The sequence below is a fragment of the Aplidium turbinatum genome, chromosome 5 (assembly GCF_918807975.1).
Source record: "Aplidium turbinatum chromosome 5, kaAplTurb1.1, whole genome shotgun sequence".
Classification (NCBI taxonomy): Eukaryota; Metazoa; Chordata; class Ascidiacea; order Aplousobranchia; family Polyclinidae; genus Aplidium; species Aplidium turbinatum.
The window spans coordinates 30,856,479-30,872,440 of record NC_137476.1 but is presented as its reverse complement, the minus strand read 5'-3'; the positions used below and the strand labels follow the sequence as shown (position 1 = coordinate 30,872,440).

At 38.4% G+C, this 15,962-nt stretch overlaps 1 protein-coding gene across 1 annotated transcript; it reads left to right on the top strand.

Moving 5' to 3' along the window:
- Window positions 1-3,453: 3,453 nt before the first annotated feature.
- On the top strand, window positions 3,454-15,542 carry LOC145770224 (4-aminobutyrate aminotransferase, mitochondrial-like). Its single transcript, XM_082581818.1, has 11 exons — window positions 3,454-3,592; window positions 7,266-7,360; window positions 9,341-9,370; window positions 10,896-11,013; window positions 11,316-11,365; window positions 11,752-11,994; window positions 12,354-12,548; window positions 12,817-12,969; window positions 13,261-13,425; window positions 13,936-14,194; window positions 14,620-15,542. Exons 1-11 carry the CDS (start codon window positions 3,529-3,531, stop codon window positions 14,742-14,744), a joined length of 1,497 nt encoding a protein of 498 aa, XP_082437944.1. The 5' UTR covers window positions 3,454-3,528; the 3' UTR covers window positions 14,745-15,542.
- The last annotated feature ends 420 nt before the right edge of the window (window positions 15,543-15,962 follow it).

Sequence of the window (15,962 nt, the reverse complement as noted above, 5' to 3'; positions counted from 1 at the left end):
ATGCGAAGTTTTATGTCCTTAGAATACAATTTAGCATTCACAGAGAACGAAAACCAGTGCTACTTGTTTTCGACAGTGAGCGAAAGGACAATGGCTCTGCCTCTGTATCAGAAAGCGTTGAACAGCATCGTCATTATACGTTGAATGTATCAAATTTGCGAAGAAAAATTTTTGTGCCGCTTTAAAATGAGCTTGAACTGGATAAATCCAGTTTCGGTTTGCTTAGTCACCCACAAACATATTTCAGGCTGCATAATTGTTGAATCATCGTTTTGCAAAACGTTTAGTTAACATTGAAACTATTTGATTTGGTATCACAAGTCAATCAAAAGTAGAGAATTCTCTTTTTCTCTCACTGATCTCAAACTGAACCTAAGGGGGTGTGTGTTGGGCGTTTCCACACCTGCCAACGCTTTGAGGTGTTCCACAAATTTATCAATGCAACACTTTTTGTGGATCAATAGCTGCCAGTTGGGATTAAGATTTGACATGTACAGTATTTGCAACCCAAAGAAACTCTCACAAACAAGCTCTTTAGTGACTTCAAACAAATCAAACTTATTGGGCGTTACTACGCTTCTTTTAGTATGCAAGTAGTCAGCCTCCTAGTTGTGAGCCCTGGTAATTGATTCTTGCAATCAAGCGAATGACAACAAATCGAGACAGCAATTGTAGCTTACAGAGCTCCATGCAACTCCGTCCTGTACAGAGTGATGCGACCCAGAGCATGCGCCCTTCATGTCAAATGCTGTTCAGGGCGGGCAACTTCAGTTGTCGTATGGGAAGGCATCACCTTACTGCAGTTGAATGTGGAAGGCCTGAACAAGTCTAAAATCGACATCTTAGAACAAATAGTGAAGGCCAACCAAGTAACGGCTATTCTTCTACAGGAGACACACGCCACCAACAGTGCTATTCTGAAAATTCACGGATTTTACAGTTACAGGGGTACTAGCTATTGTCACCCTGTGTTCAGTGCTGCTTCAACGCCTACCTGAGGTATTATGACCTGACCTGAAATCGAACCACGACCTTCCACAAACAGTGGCAATGACACTGACCGAATGGTCATTGTCTGTTCTATTATATTTTGTATTCAACAACAAGCTTCATGATCAAGCGGCGCTGGTTCGACTCTCGTGATGTGCGCTTGAGCAGCGCATTCTAAGGACTGCTCTCCATTCAGCGGCATCTAATGGATGGAATAATTCCCCGGCAACAAGACTTCAACAATCGAAAACTTTACTCTGCCGATCTCGGTAACCGGCCCTGTGTCGAAAGCCTCTACAAGTATGCGAAACTACCACGAAAATCTATCAGGCTTTGTCAGTCCGAGGATAAAGATTCAAAACCAAACCAAGACTATAAAAATTATCGTTGAGTGTAGGTATGGAATATTACAAAAGACTGACAGTCTGTGGTTTAAACATCCATCCCGATCCTTTTCTACTCGATCTTGCAGACTTTAGAAATAATGGCAAAGATCATCTGATAAATGAGAAAGTGAAAACAGAAACTTGTGAGTTGGTTTATTTCTTCACTGACGTTTTGCGCATCATAACAATGCGCGTTCTCTGAACGTCCGAAACTCCAATGAAGCAATAAGAACAATATTGTTATTTTTTTTGCTTTTGCATTTTAACTATTGCTAGAAACGGGTGTTTGAAACAAGGGGTGTGAAAGCAAAATGAAACAAGAACATGGGCTTTTTTGTTGAAATCAACTTATGCGCTTGGAACGAGCAAACACCAATAGTCTAAATGCCATCCTTGACTTTTAAAATTTTGTACAGACACGTCATTTGTGAATGGGATTACCTTTCTGCACTCGTTTCACACTGACTTTTGTTTGTCTAGTTGAGTTAAATATTAAAATCTACTGTATCCAAAAAGAACACATATTTCATCGCAAAACATACTTTTAAGAGAGATTTAAGAGATGCATGGACCAAAAGAGAAGCTGTTTGGCTAACCTCCCATTTCACTGAAAAACATTATGGCTCAAAACCAATATGATTTAAGAGATCTACAGTATTTAAGAGAACCTGTTTTGTTCCAATGTAGGCCTATAGTGTTTACATAACTGTGGGTTTTCTGCTGAGAAACGAATTTCGATGTTACAACACAACTTTTCTGGTTTGTTTGTGAGGTGGATTTGCGTGGCAACTACTGAAATCTCATCCACCACACATCAAATCAATGTTAAAACACAAAAAAAATACACGTTTCAGCATTGTATGGTGGCAAATGTAGGAGTTTCTACTCTGTCCTACTTAAAAAGTCAAATGGGACAAAATAAAATCAAAATAGCGATCATCTCATTACTCTACTGTTTTCAAAACCAGATCGAACTGGTTTATACCAACTGCTGCTGCTCAATGCTGCAGATCGTGCAACAATTCGCTGCATCACTGCCTAAAAAACATGAAATATCTATCAATAAAACAGCTACATTTTGAAGACCACGACTCCACGAGTGAAGTGGCTGGTGTTTGATGACTGCTAGGCTGGCGTTTGATGACTGCTAGGCTGGCGTTTGATGACTGCTAGGCTTTTAAAAAATCTCAGCGCAAAAATGTGGTTTCAACTTTCAAAGGCATAAGATATTCCAAAGCGGATTGAACCTGGTTTGAGAAAGGACCCTAAACAGGAAATCAGCCTTTTCACTTGATTCAACTCAGCGTCTGGAGTCGTCTGGGTCTCTAGTTCTCCCATCTTGTGAAATGACTCGTTTTACATTGATTTAACTATTGTGGACGGTATAAGCGACGTTGTGAAAGAAAATGTTTCATTCAGCAAACGTTTCAAAAACTAAACTATTTTCAATCAATCAATTAATGTTTTATTTGTCAGTAACAGGAACATAGGTACATGTTTGAAATATGCAATATACACAGTACAAAAGTTACACAAGTTCCCATACCGACAGGGAGACAACGAGACGACCATACGTTCTACTTGTCAATCGCCACCCTATTTTCTTCTTCAGTGCTATTAAACGTGCAGTTAAAGTATTTGCCGTTATTAACGTTAAACAGTTAGTTTTCAAAATGAGTTTAGTATCTCCATTCTGGGCTCTTTATTTTTGATTAGATTCACCAAGCGTTCCAACCATGTTGTCCCCAAGATAAGGTGTCTTCAAGAATCTGACTAATCCAGTTGTCTGTTTAGAAACTTTTCATTCAAACACTACATTCGCGATAAGATTAGGCCTACATTCAGTCGTTTTTCAATTTTTTAATGCCAAGAAAAACTTTTTATTGAAGATAATTTGTGGAACACCTCACAAAAACTTAGCTTACGTCGTGGCAAAACTACAGTGTGTTGTGAGAAGTTGGCGATCTGTATGTTTGGGATTTAACAAAAACGACGACGTCAGCAGAAGAGGGAAAAAAGAAAAAAGAACCTGCTTGCCATAAACAAACCGCAGTTCTCAAATCCACAGTTTGGAAAACGTGTGGTTGTAGTATACAGTGAGTTGTGTTTCACAAGAGTTCGTAAACTTTCTTTGGAATTTCCGTCGTCGAAAATGTTCGCAAAGGTTCGTTTCTCTACTTTGTTGGGAAAAAATTTCAATCGGTTATGCATTGCTGGTAAGTGTTAAATGTTGTTTTAGTGAGATTTTTGCTAGGTTTTTCGAAACGGAACCTAATTCTGTTTGGAAACAAACCGGAATTTTCAGATATTTTGTTTCCAATGGCTTTTAGAGCTTCGAAATGAGTTTCATTTGTCCAAAATAAAATTTTGCAGCAATATAAATATTTTTCAGTTCCGTTGCTTTAAAAGGCCATGCCGTACTTTATTTCCAGTCTTAGCAGCTGCACATTCTCCCAAACACTAGCATTGTTACAAAGCAGTTTTTGTTTTAAAAACGTATTTTACATTGCGAAAGGTAGATGAACCCTGGTAAAATGTAAATTATTTCACAGCAATCTTTGGTATTGAACAACTTCTACAAAGCTTTCTTCTGTTTTAAAAGTCATGTTAGACAAATTTATGAGCAGTACGGTATGTAACTATGTAATGTATAGCTCTATGTTCGTGTACTTGTAGGGTTTTGGCTATCTGAAGCTGTCTTTTAGTTGTTAAAAGTATAATTTAGTCTGTTTTGGGGTTTGATTAGGCTACCTACAAAAATTAAACAAGTTAAATATAATATTAAATATATTTATTATTAATCAATTTTACAAGTTCTTATTCGGGAACCTTTTTATCAGTAATAGCCTATCATGAGAGTTATGAAAGCGAAACCGGTTACGTTACACAGTTATATCGCTTCAGAAATACGAATGTGGTGAGCTAAATTCTGTGAGAATGGCATTTGTGGGGAAGCGTGACCTAGATTCCGTAAGAGCAGAATTTGGGTTTTGAATTTTCACAGTTGACGCGCATTTTCAAATTTTAGTTCTCATGGGTTTCTGCAAAATGTTCTCATAAATTTATATTTGTTAGTTAAAAACATGGTATATGTTGCATACTCGTACATCCATCCAACAAACAATTCTGAAATAAACGTCCGTTTTTCTGTGGGAACCTCAACTTTAAGTGCGTTTTTCAGCAAGCAAAAATTTGTTATTTTGCATTGATTCAATGTCTTCAAACGTTGCGATGTAGGCTATTTCCTAGCCGGTTGCCTAACTAAGGAATAGTGGGATATAGCAAAGTATTGGTGGCACAACGATTATTCTATAGATCATGGGTGTGCAACGTGCGGCCCGCGGGCCAAATGTGGCCCGCGAAGAAAAATTATGTGGCCCGCGAAGATGTGCCAATTTTGAATTGTGTGCGGCCCGCGAAACATGTTTATACGGTAATTTAGTTTAGTCTGGTACGTTTGAACAATTCATTGTGGAGTGGAATATTGTAGATTTCGCACCTTCTGTTAACCATTTTAGAAGTCTCCCACCGGCCACCGCCAATCCATTGTATTTAATTTTCTATTCTGATGTCTCTGGATTTATTAATATTCAATTGAACACTGAGAATATGTCCTTATAATGTTTGTAATGTATTGTATTGAGTTTAAAGTTAACCGTTGTTATTGCGTTCATAAACGTAGTTGCACTGATGAGAATTTAATATTCGAAAACGCGTTCTGCAACACTGTTTTTTGCACTCTGTAATGCCAGATGCAGATTTATCTGTAGCTTTCCATCACGCATTGAAGCGGTGATCTGATCATGAAATTTTCTACGGTTCGAGAAAAAGTTTTCTCTGCCTATAAAACGTTGAATGGTAGTTTAATCAATTATTTCTAAAAATGTATGGTCACATAAAAGCCATTATGAACAAAGTACGACTTTGGAAAGCTCACATACAGACAGGACGTCTTTTCCACTTTCCAACTTTGAGAGACTATGGAATGCATCCAGAGAAGAAAACTAAATTTGAAAAATTGTTGTATGAATTTTTGGCTCGTTTCAAGGACTTCAAATCTCATGAACATTTGTTTGATATATTCTCTTCGCCATTAAACACGGACATTGACAAAGCACCAGCTGATATCCAACTTGAACTGATTGATCTTCAAGAGAAAAAGGATTTGAAAGCAAAGTATTTAAAAATGAATCTTGGCGATTTTTACCGAAAACATTTCAACTAAGATGACTTTCCACATTTCAAAAATCCATGGCTTCAAAAATGGCACTTTTTGGCTCAACGTATTTGTGCGAACATTTTTTTCTAAAACGGGCGTCATGAAATCTCCCTATTGATCGGTTCTGACAGACCAACACTTGAAAAATGGACTTCGAATTGCGATCACTTCCATTAAAGTAAATTTGGAAAAAGCCGTCAGGAAAAGAAGCCAGCTGCAAACTTCTCACTGAGCTCGTTTAAAGACAGTGTGACAATAAATTTGAATAGCAGTTTTCTTCAGAAATTTATGCGTCCTAACTTATTATTTCTGGAAGGAGATAACCCCTAATATAAGAATAACATGAATGACAAAAAGACTATATACTCTTTTGTGCCTGCAACTACTAGAAATCATATGTTAAATAAACGTGCGGCCCGCGGTTTCACCCAATTATTTATATCTGGCCCTCCTGTAACAAAGGTTGCACACCCCTGCGTATAGGCCTACCAGCCATCTCAAACTATATCTCATTGCTTCCAGCATTGGCGGTAGAATCAGGCTGAGGGAAGCGCGGAATGAATCGTAAAAACTTTGTGAATAGCACCTTATCATAACATCAAAGCAAGTGTAGGCTACATTGCTTTTTTTTCAACTAGCTTTTGGGCATGATATTTAGGATGTTTTGCTGTAGTCAATATTCCGTTATTCCCAATTTCTTTTTTTTTTTGCCTTCAAGATAATGGTTGCGTGAAAACCGGAGACATAATGAGTAAGTAAGCTTACTAAATTCCCGGTAAAACTTCGCCACAGTATTGCTCTTGTAGTACAGAAAGTATGCCACCACCATTTTGGGAAAGTTTTTAGGTCTCTGGAAACAAAAATTGTAATGACAAGGCACGGTGTACAGAAAACCTTCTCTGACGGTGAAACCCTACACCTCTTTCATTAGTGTAAATTACCTTACAACGTTATACACATAAAAGTTTCACTTTTGACGTTGCGCAACACCATCAATCTCTGTTGACTTGCGCATTTCGGTCTTGTTTTTACGCAATAACTTACTTTCATTAGAAAATGATAACAAATTTTCTTCTAAATATCATGCAAAGTTTCATATTTGGCCCGCGAGTAAAAAAGGTTGCACATGCCTGCCATAGATGGAAGATTGCTTCAAACAGATAAGGGCTGCTGAGACTGTGATAAGAAAATGCTTGAAATTCCCAGCTATCTGGAAATTGATTTTGCCTGCAACGGTACCATAGGAATTTTCTTAGTCGAAACGAAAACTCATCCTGTAAAAGGTACTTTTTGATCAAAACGAAATTCTTCACTTAGAAAATTATTTCAAAATGAAACATTTTTGTCTCTACAACAACAAAACATTTTTTTCTGTCAGTCACTAATTTCACATTTGTTTATTTTGCCTTGACACATTACACCAGAAAACTGTCAGGTTGTCGTCCATATGGTCCTTTTTTTCATTGAATAAACTTCTGCAGACGATGTATTGATGTAAGAATACACTGATTTGTTTGGTTGGAAGAGGTCAAAGAAAGGCACTGAAATATTCCACTATTCATTAGAAATGATGAGTTTTGACAATAAATCCATTTGCAGCTTTAAGTCGTCCAATTTTTAAAACTAAAACTAACTTTTCAATTTCTTCTAAAACTTGTATCTCTTTTTAGGCCAAAGATCCCAGCAAACTAGCCCATTGAGCAAAAGCGAAGATACAAAAATGGGCCCAGCAGTTCACACGGATTTGCCTGGGCCAAAGAGCAAGGTAAAATGTTTATTAGTTTCTTTCTATTCAAAATTTAATGAATTGTACTTTTGTACTTGTATCTTCAAGGTGAGAGATAGTTAACATTTTGTAGTAAGTAAGATACAAAAATATGTATATAAAGACGTTTTATATTATAAACATAAAATGTTGCTCGGTATTTTTTATTTCTGAAGTCTCCTTGTGTTTTCAATTTCTGCTCGTTTTTCAGCAATCGTCAAATTTTCATTGTATACATCTTGACAACATTGTCAACGCTGTTACAACGTATATCATTTACTCTTCTGTGAAGTAACATGTGCGTTTCTCAACTGTCGACTGCTACGTTTGTAAAATAAAGTTGTCTTTTGAGAAAGAGTTGGAATTAGGTAGCCTGTAAGGGAGTGATTTGAAAAACTATAAAACCCAGGCCTGTGAAGCAGGAAGGATTTGGGCGGACCCTGATGTAACGTCACTCCTCAAGCTTGACTCCTCATTGTTCGCTCGGATACTTTGGGTCCAACGTCATACCCTAGGACAGGGCTACGCAGACGGGGTCAATAACTTCCTGTGTCCGATATTTGATTCCGACGCCATAGCGCTGTTCTAACTTTAACTACAGACAACAACTTTCAAGTTTGGGTCAAGGTATCAGAGCTTTTGAACCAAAAGCATGTCAAAACAAATTAGGACTATAGTTATGACAAGAATTGGTTAGCGTTTGTAACTACACCTGGCTTTGCAAATATTGTGCTCAAAATGTCTGCCTTGTCACTGTGTCTTGGTGCCATCATACCTCTGCTGCTCAGAAGGTCGCAAGATCGATGCTCGATGAAGGAACATTTTTGTTTCTTGACCAAGAATACTGATAAAAGGCATGTGTAAATGCATATGACTTTCTTTTCTTCTTGTCTATACCTACACTTCTTTTTCTTCAATTACCTACACTACCACACTTTAAAGGGCTAAAATTTTATAGCTGTATGGGGAATACACTATACAGTAGTGTTTGTGTATAATGGAATTGAGCAGCTTGTTAAATTTTAAAGTGTAGCAGTTAACTTCTGCTTTTCTGACAAAGGAAATGTTTTCTTAATCTACAGCAATTTGGAAACCACGCCTATACGTACTATCTAAATCTATACACTTGTATCGTTTAAAAATATGTATATTTTTGTGTTGTTGTTGTTTTTTAGTTATCTTAGAATAGGTCAATCTTAAAGACTTTCTTTGCAGCGGTAGCGGCCTAACGACTAATATGCTCACTCGCTTACTTGGGTCTCAGCAAAGAAGAACCATTTCGCAAATTGTCGCTCCGCACCGGACCCCATTGGTCAAGAGTGACAGCCTTGTTAATCTTCTGTATTTATTTCTTTTGTTTTTTGTTTATACTTGCTAAAAATCTTGTTATGCATAAAATATATATTTACTTGTAGACTGTCGTCATCGCCTGGTGCATGGACCCGACTTTTATCGTTTTATTTGAGAAACATAAATTTTACTCACAACTTATATCACTGCGCATAAAGTTTCTGCAGATGTTTAATTTTATAAAATGTATTAAATGCCAAAAATGTATTTGATATCTACCTTTAAACGTCATCTAATGTATTACAAAACCCACTTTAACTGTTTAAAACCTTCTGTAAAACCGTTTTTATGTTCAGTTCAATTTCTTCATTGTCACAAAAGAAGGGAAAAATAAAACGATGCCCCTTTCAACTTGATGTAGTTTCACTGTAAAGTCGAATAAATTTTATCATTTCTCCACATCCTGTTCTTAGATACAAGGTTGTATGAGAGGATAGCTAAGCAAAGAAAAATCTATAATATTGAATAATTAAAAGGTTCATTTATTTGCACAATAGTAACTGCATTTGACGTTATTTTCTGTCTTTCTTGTATTTTTATTCGTTCCATGTGACTTAGTGAAGAAACAGGCCATCCGGTAGGCAGAAACCTTAAAAACTACATAAGTTTGAAGTACCGCTTTTGTTTCAGGCTCTTCTTGCAGAGACTGACCAGATTCAAGTGAGTTATTAGTCAATTTATCTTTAAGCGGTGTCTTCACAAAGTTCTGACATTGAAGTTTTTCTTAGTTGTTACTCTGAGAACATTTTCCAGAGCAGTTTTTACTTCTGTTAAAATATTTTTGTAACATTTAACCTTAAATTTGCCACGTTTACTTGAAGGTCTGTCAAAAAAATTTCAATTTTAACCTTGTCTGTACAGTATCACAGTCGAAGTTAGCTGCAAATTTGCATTCATCGAATGTTGGTGTTTGCATAACAGTCCAATTTCTTATTTTAATTAAAGAATCACTATCTTCAGCTTATTCAAATAGAATTTGACGTTAGCCTCGGATAAGTTGGAAAAGCCTCAATGGAAATTAATGTTGATAGGTTTATTGTCCTATCAATGGTAACTTGAGAGTTCCAAACACTTAGTTAACAAAGGCCACAATGAGATAGGATGTGGACTGATCCGATTTGAAAGATTCCGTATATTCTTATGTGTTTTTAATCTCTACAAACGTAAGATCAACGTGATAGGTTTGACTTTGCCCGTTGTTTCATCAGCAGCTAGAAAAAACAACGTGTCAATTACCTGACTCATTCTAAAGTGGGAAGTCATATCCAAGCTAGCGTCTCTACACATTGAATCAACGTAAAAAGGACGATTTGCTAGCTTGGATAAGATAAGAGATACTCTCAGAAGTAGCAAACCGTTCCTTTTCAACATCGAATCACTGTCAGCAGACGTTGCATTAAAAGGATGAATTTTAGGCTAGGGAAGCTTTCCTAACTGGAAAAATCTCTCTTTCTGCATTGATTCAACGTTTGTGGACACTGCAGGACCCATTCTGCAAGCTGAGCTATAGATGAAAGGCATGAAAATTAAAAGTTAAACCTCAACTTCTTACTCCTTTGATCAGCTGTGGAGAAAGACGCGTACGCTATATCTACTTACAACAATATAAAAAGAACAAACGATTACGGAAAAAAGAGTTTTAAAATCATTTGCTTCGTTAGTTTTTGTTACCAAACGTGATAATAAAGCCACAAACTTTAGCGAATGAATATTGTGGCGTAGCCTAAGTGGAAGATGCTGCACCACGTCGCATGCCACGTAAAATTAATACAAATGCAACGTTTGCAACAAAACAAAAAAGAATTGTCAAAATTTATCTAATGGCTAGGCCCCCACCCCCCTAAGCCAACCCCGAGCCTTTTTGAAGCCACATTTTGCACCCTGGAAATTTTGTCTTTTCAACACTTTAGAAACGAACTGCGGCGGCCCTGCCAGTTCGTTAAAGGTTTGTCACTGATCATATTATTACCACCTACTGCCCATTATATCACTATCGTTGTGAAAAGAAACAATGAAGTCCATTTGCTCCATGTTTTCTTCACAACGCACAGAGTGGTGTGTAGGATTCATCCATTTTTGAATTTCCACGTTTCTTTTTCGACGATCAATGGTAAGAAACTTTGTTTATACATAATGACAATTGTGTATCAACAAATAAACTAAAATCAACAATCCCATCATGCAGAACACAGCCGGTGTTTCTCTCTTTTGTGATTTCGAAAAAAGCAGAGGAAACTATCTGGTTGACGCTGATGGGAACGTTCTGCTTGACTGCTTTCAGCAGATTGCGTCATTGCCTTTAGGTAAGTAGAGTAGTTTTGTCATTTGTTACGGTTGTGTTCTTTAAAGTCTCCCCAAACCCCGCTTTTGGACTAGTAGCCTTTGGACTGGACTAGTAGACTAGGAGCCATAGCTAATTAGAGCTCATCTTCGATTTTTCATATCGTTTTTCTCATTACGGTTTATAAATCTTGCACACCATTAATTAGGGTTTACGGACAGTACATTATGATCTACAATCCCTAGTAAGACCACATTTATCAAACAATTTAGGTTTAATCTGTGTGGCTAGGCAGCCCAACTTCAGTTACATTCACTATTTCAGGCTACAATCATTCAGGAATACTTCAGGTCTGCAACAATCCTTACACAATGGTAAGTTCCATCATCAGCTGGCGAACGTATTGCATTAGTTTTAAATTGTAGTCACGTTGCGTGGAACGTGACGTGACGTGAAATGTAACGTAACGATCAACGTTGCAACTCTCTTACAACCAGTGGCGGATCCAGGGGAGCGTTTGCGGTGATCGCCCTCTCCTAAACACAAAAAAGTAACTTTATTCGTGGTGTATTTGCAAGGTTGGATTATTATAGCCTTACACATTATTGTGTTTGTTGAAATCCCCCACCCTAAGGCTACTCGCTGGATCCTTCCTGCTTGCAACTGCTTTCCTCAGAGTGCTTTGATATCGATATGTCGGCTTTCCGTCATGTCAAGATTCGTGTAAGCAACAGAGTTGAATCATTTCTTGCTTCAACAGATGACATTTGTCAACCGTTCCGTCCCTTGGATGTTTCCCTCACAAGACTTCCCGAAGCTTCTCAAAAACACGCTGCTTCAAGTGGCCCCAAAGGGCATCAGCCAGGTCGTAACCATGGGATGTGGAAGCTGTGCGAATGAAAACGCATTTAAAAATGTCTTTATGTGGCATATGCGCAAGCAAAGAGGCCTCGAAGTTCCCCCTGAAGGTGATGAGGCCTATGCTTCAGTGATGCAGAACCAAGTAAGTTGATATGGATTGCCTTAATTCTATTCTCAGATAGATGATTCTGTTGCATATCATACACTGTAAATATTCTAGGAAAGCAGAATCGTATTTTGAGCTTGAACTTGAGACAAGCAATTGGTTGTCTTCCTTGTAACCTTCAACTACAAACACATTTCAAGGATGCAAGTTTTCAAATTTGGAAATAGATCAGAGAAGTTAATTAAAATAGGCAACTTGTATGTAACCTGGGAAACGTTATACTTAAGATTTTTGTCCAATTTGCTATGTGTAGTGTGTACGTCTCAGTACACTTTTAAGTAATCCATGACAGGTTTCTCAAAAACTAAATTAATATCGATTTTCTCTTTGTCAAGGCTCCTGGGGCGGCCAACTTATCGATCTTGTCGTTTGAGGGTGGTTTCCACGGTCGCACAATTGGTACATTATCTGCTACACACTCTAAAGCCATGCATAAGCTCGACGTTCCCGCCTTTGACTGGCCAGTGTCGCCATTTCCGGTTTTGAAATATCCACTCGAAGAGCATAAGGAAGAGAATGCGAAAGAAGAAGTAAGCTTTGTTTTGATGAAGAAGTGGTTATGTGCCTTACTGTGAATTAAGCATGCAATATCTGCTACAAAACGCAAAGCCTATAAACGCTGAAACAGCACTACCAAATACGCAGATTTTGAAAGAACGTCTCCGAAAGTTAACATACAGACGCACAATGCAGACTAAAAAAGTGCGATATTAGTTTATTTATTTTTTCTAACCTTGTGTGGGATAGAGAATTTGATCTGTTGGCAACGCCTCTCTTAGTCTGCAGTTTTTTTTTTAGGCGCGCTGTTTGGAAATAGTTGAAGATGTCATCCAGCAGTGGCGTACAAAGTCACCAGTGGCTGGGCTCATCATCGAACCGATTCAGGCCGAAGGGGGCGACCGACATGCCTCAGATGAATTCTTTCGGAAACTCCGACAAATTGCCGCCAAGGTTTGGTTCAAGATTTGGTTAAAATTACTATGTTCACAGTTCAAAGCTTATAGTTCACAGTTCAATATTCACAGTGATCAAAGCAAACTTTTCTCTTAGTTGAAACTTTCATTTTTGTTGCTCATTGTCTTCCAATAACATTGTGATTGAAACTTATCCTTCTTACATTGGACTACAACACAGCATATTAAAGTTGAGTTGTTTTTTTTTTTTTGGAAGAAGCACTCATCATCACTTGCACGAAGTTCTGGTTTCATTTTTACGTTTAACTGAACGTCATTGTTTTGCCAGCATGACATCGCGTTTATCTGTGACGAAGTGCAAACAGGGGTTGGTGTCAGTGGGCGCTGGTGGGCGCACGAGCACTGGGGATGCGAGGCCCCCGACATTGTGACATTTGCCAAAAAGATGTCAAGCGGAGGATATTATTATTCAGATAAACTTCGTTGGAAACACGTAAGTAGATCGTGTTGTCATGTGAGCCAAGGGCGTAGCCACTGAAATGCTTTGGAGGGAATCATCTCCAAAATTAAATCTTGCCCCCCCCCCCCAATAAAAATGTTGTGATTCCATTGTAATTCATGTTGAATGACGTTTTCCTCCTTTCAACAGTAGTTTTTGCCCCCTTAAAATTTTCTTTCCAACTGGGCCACATCATTAATGTGAACGCGATGTGAGCAGCACTGAGACCTGCTAGCTATGCAAAGCAGGCCTTGAAATGTTAATCAAAGGACGACAGTCCGGTTCATTGCGTGTGCAGTTAGAATGTCACGTTCTCTACTAAAGGACCTAGTTAGCAGATAAAAGCAGATAAAAGCAGACCATCACCTATCTTGTGATAGTTCAGAGCTTAGTTTGCTTGCACTACCGTAGAAGAACGCATATCATATTATTTAATTAAACAGTCATTGCTTTCCGTTTCATTACATTTTTACGTGCTAGGCATTAAGATTCTGTTTTCCTCAGGCTTATCGGATTTGCAACACCTGGATGGGAGAACCGGCTCGTCTCCTCATCCTAGGCAAGACGATCCAAGTCGTCCAAGAAGAAAACTTGATCAGTCATGCTGCTGAAGCGGGAAACTACTTGCTTGGAGGCCTGAAGAAGTTAGAGACCCTCTACCCTCATCTAATGGAATCTTCAAGAGGAAGAGGAACTTTAATCTCGTTTGATGTGAAGAATGTGGACACCAGGGACCGATTATACCGTCGCCTTGCTCAAAATGGTACTGATAAGCAATAAAGTTTGCTTGCACTAACAAAAATTGAGTTTTTGCTGCTTGCTGCAAATCCATTGATACTTCGAGAAGTTGTGGCCCAAGATTTGGACCATCATTACAGCCATTCAGCTAAGAGATGTGTAATGTGCAATGTGTTGCCTGCACAGAAGTGTTGACAGGGGAGGTACCTTTGGCCCCGGGCAGAAATTAAATTAGGAGCCCGAAATTTTTTAGGCTGTATAAGAATGAGTAAAACACTTCGAACTCTTTGAAGTTTTACGTTTTTAAAGGTTTTTGTTTTGGAAAGGAAGGGATTGATATACGTATCCGACCCAAATTATCCTCTCAAAGGCACTGTGCCTGCATGTTGGGAGACCTTTTTTTTTTTATGAAAAAAAAACACACGCGTCATGATTTTACATTTTGTTTAGGTGTTCTGGTTGGCTTCTGTGGAACACGAACCATTCGGATGCGGCCTTGTCTCCTCTTCAAATCTCACCATGCTGATGTTGTGTTAGAGAAGCTGGAGAAGACCCTGGCCAGCATTGGGGGTTGAAATGACATTGAAAAGATTTCTTTGTCAATGATGGGTGTTGTACTCACTACCCACTCACTACCTTGGTAGCATATACTTCCAATGAATCGATGTCTATACCGCTGCTTCAAACTTGGTTTTTAAGGGATGTTTGTATAAAATTAGCGCAACCTTTGATGACAACTTGTAACAGTTTGCTTTTGCTTATAGATCATTATATCGCTTATCGCGTACGTGGTGAACTGGGCCATTGGAAAAAGAGCTTTTATTAAATATATTTTTTATTTTGGTACAAGAAATGTAAAACGCACTTTCCTACACTGCAAAATGTGCAGAAAGTACGTAAAACTGACGCTGTTCATCACTGAACTGCAATGGCGGTTGTTCATTGTTTATACTTGGTGTAAATTAAACGTTCTATCGTATTTGGTTTGAGGTTTACAATGTACAAGTTCAATTGGTACGTTGAACAAAAGGAAAAAAATGCTAGAAACTGGTACAAACTGGTTTTCGTTTGTTCGAAAATGCCGATTTTAAGAGAAGTGTTTGAGGATGCCAGGCGTTTGCATTGTGGTGGAGACAAATTTCGTTAGCCTGTGTTTGACATCAGTCACGTGATGCGCTAATCAAACATCATAATGTTCAAGATTGGATTGCCGGCGGTCGAAATGAGCTAGCAGAATGCAGCACTTCAACGATAACTTACAGTACAGTTAATTGAATTGATGCAAACGAGCAAAAAGTCTTTTCAGTTGTTTTTGTGCTTATTGATGTAACATGTTGGTTGTAAAATTGTAAAATACAGTATAATATATGTTACTGGGCTGCCGCACGAAAAAGCTTTAAAATATCTCTTGCAGCAGTTGTGCTGTGGCCTATGTAGGTCACTGTCAATAGTAGGCTACGTCCATATTTTGTTTTGTCCAGCGTTCTTTGATTCCAGTCGACCGGGTTGCTCTCTTGGGGGAGCAGAGATCTTGGAGCGGAGAAAATGGTTGGGCTCCAATGCCGGTCGACAGAGCGGCTTCTTCGCGACGCATAGCGGGTTGGATGCCAGCAGGAATGGGAAGATTGTCCAATGGTGTTGGACGCAGAAAAATTCATCTAATTTTCTTTGTATCAAAAATCTTTCGAGTAGATCGGTCAAAATATCACGTGCTGAGTCGCAAGGAAAACTGTCCTATGTCAAAGTGCCTACCAACCTGAGACCTTGCTGGGCAGTGCTTTCTCTTCTGGCAA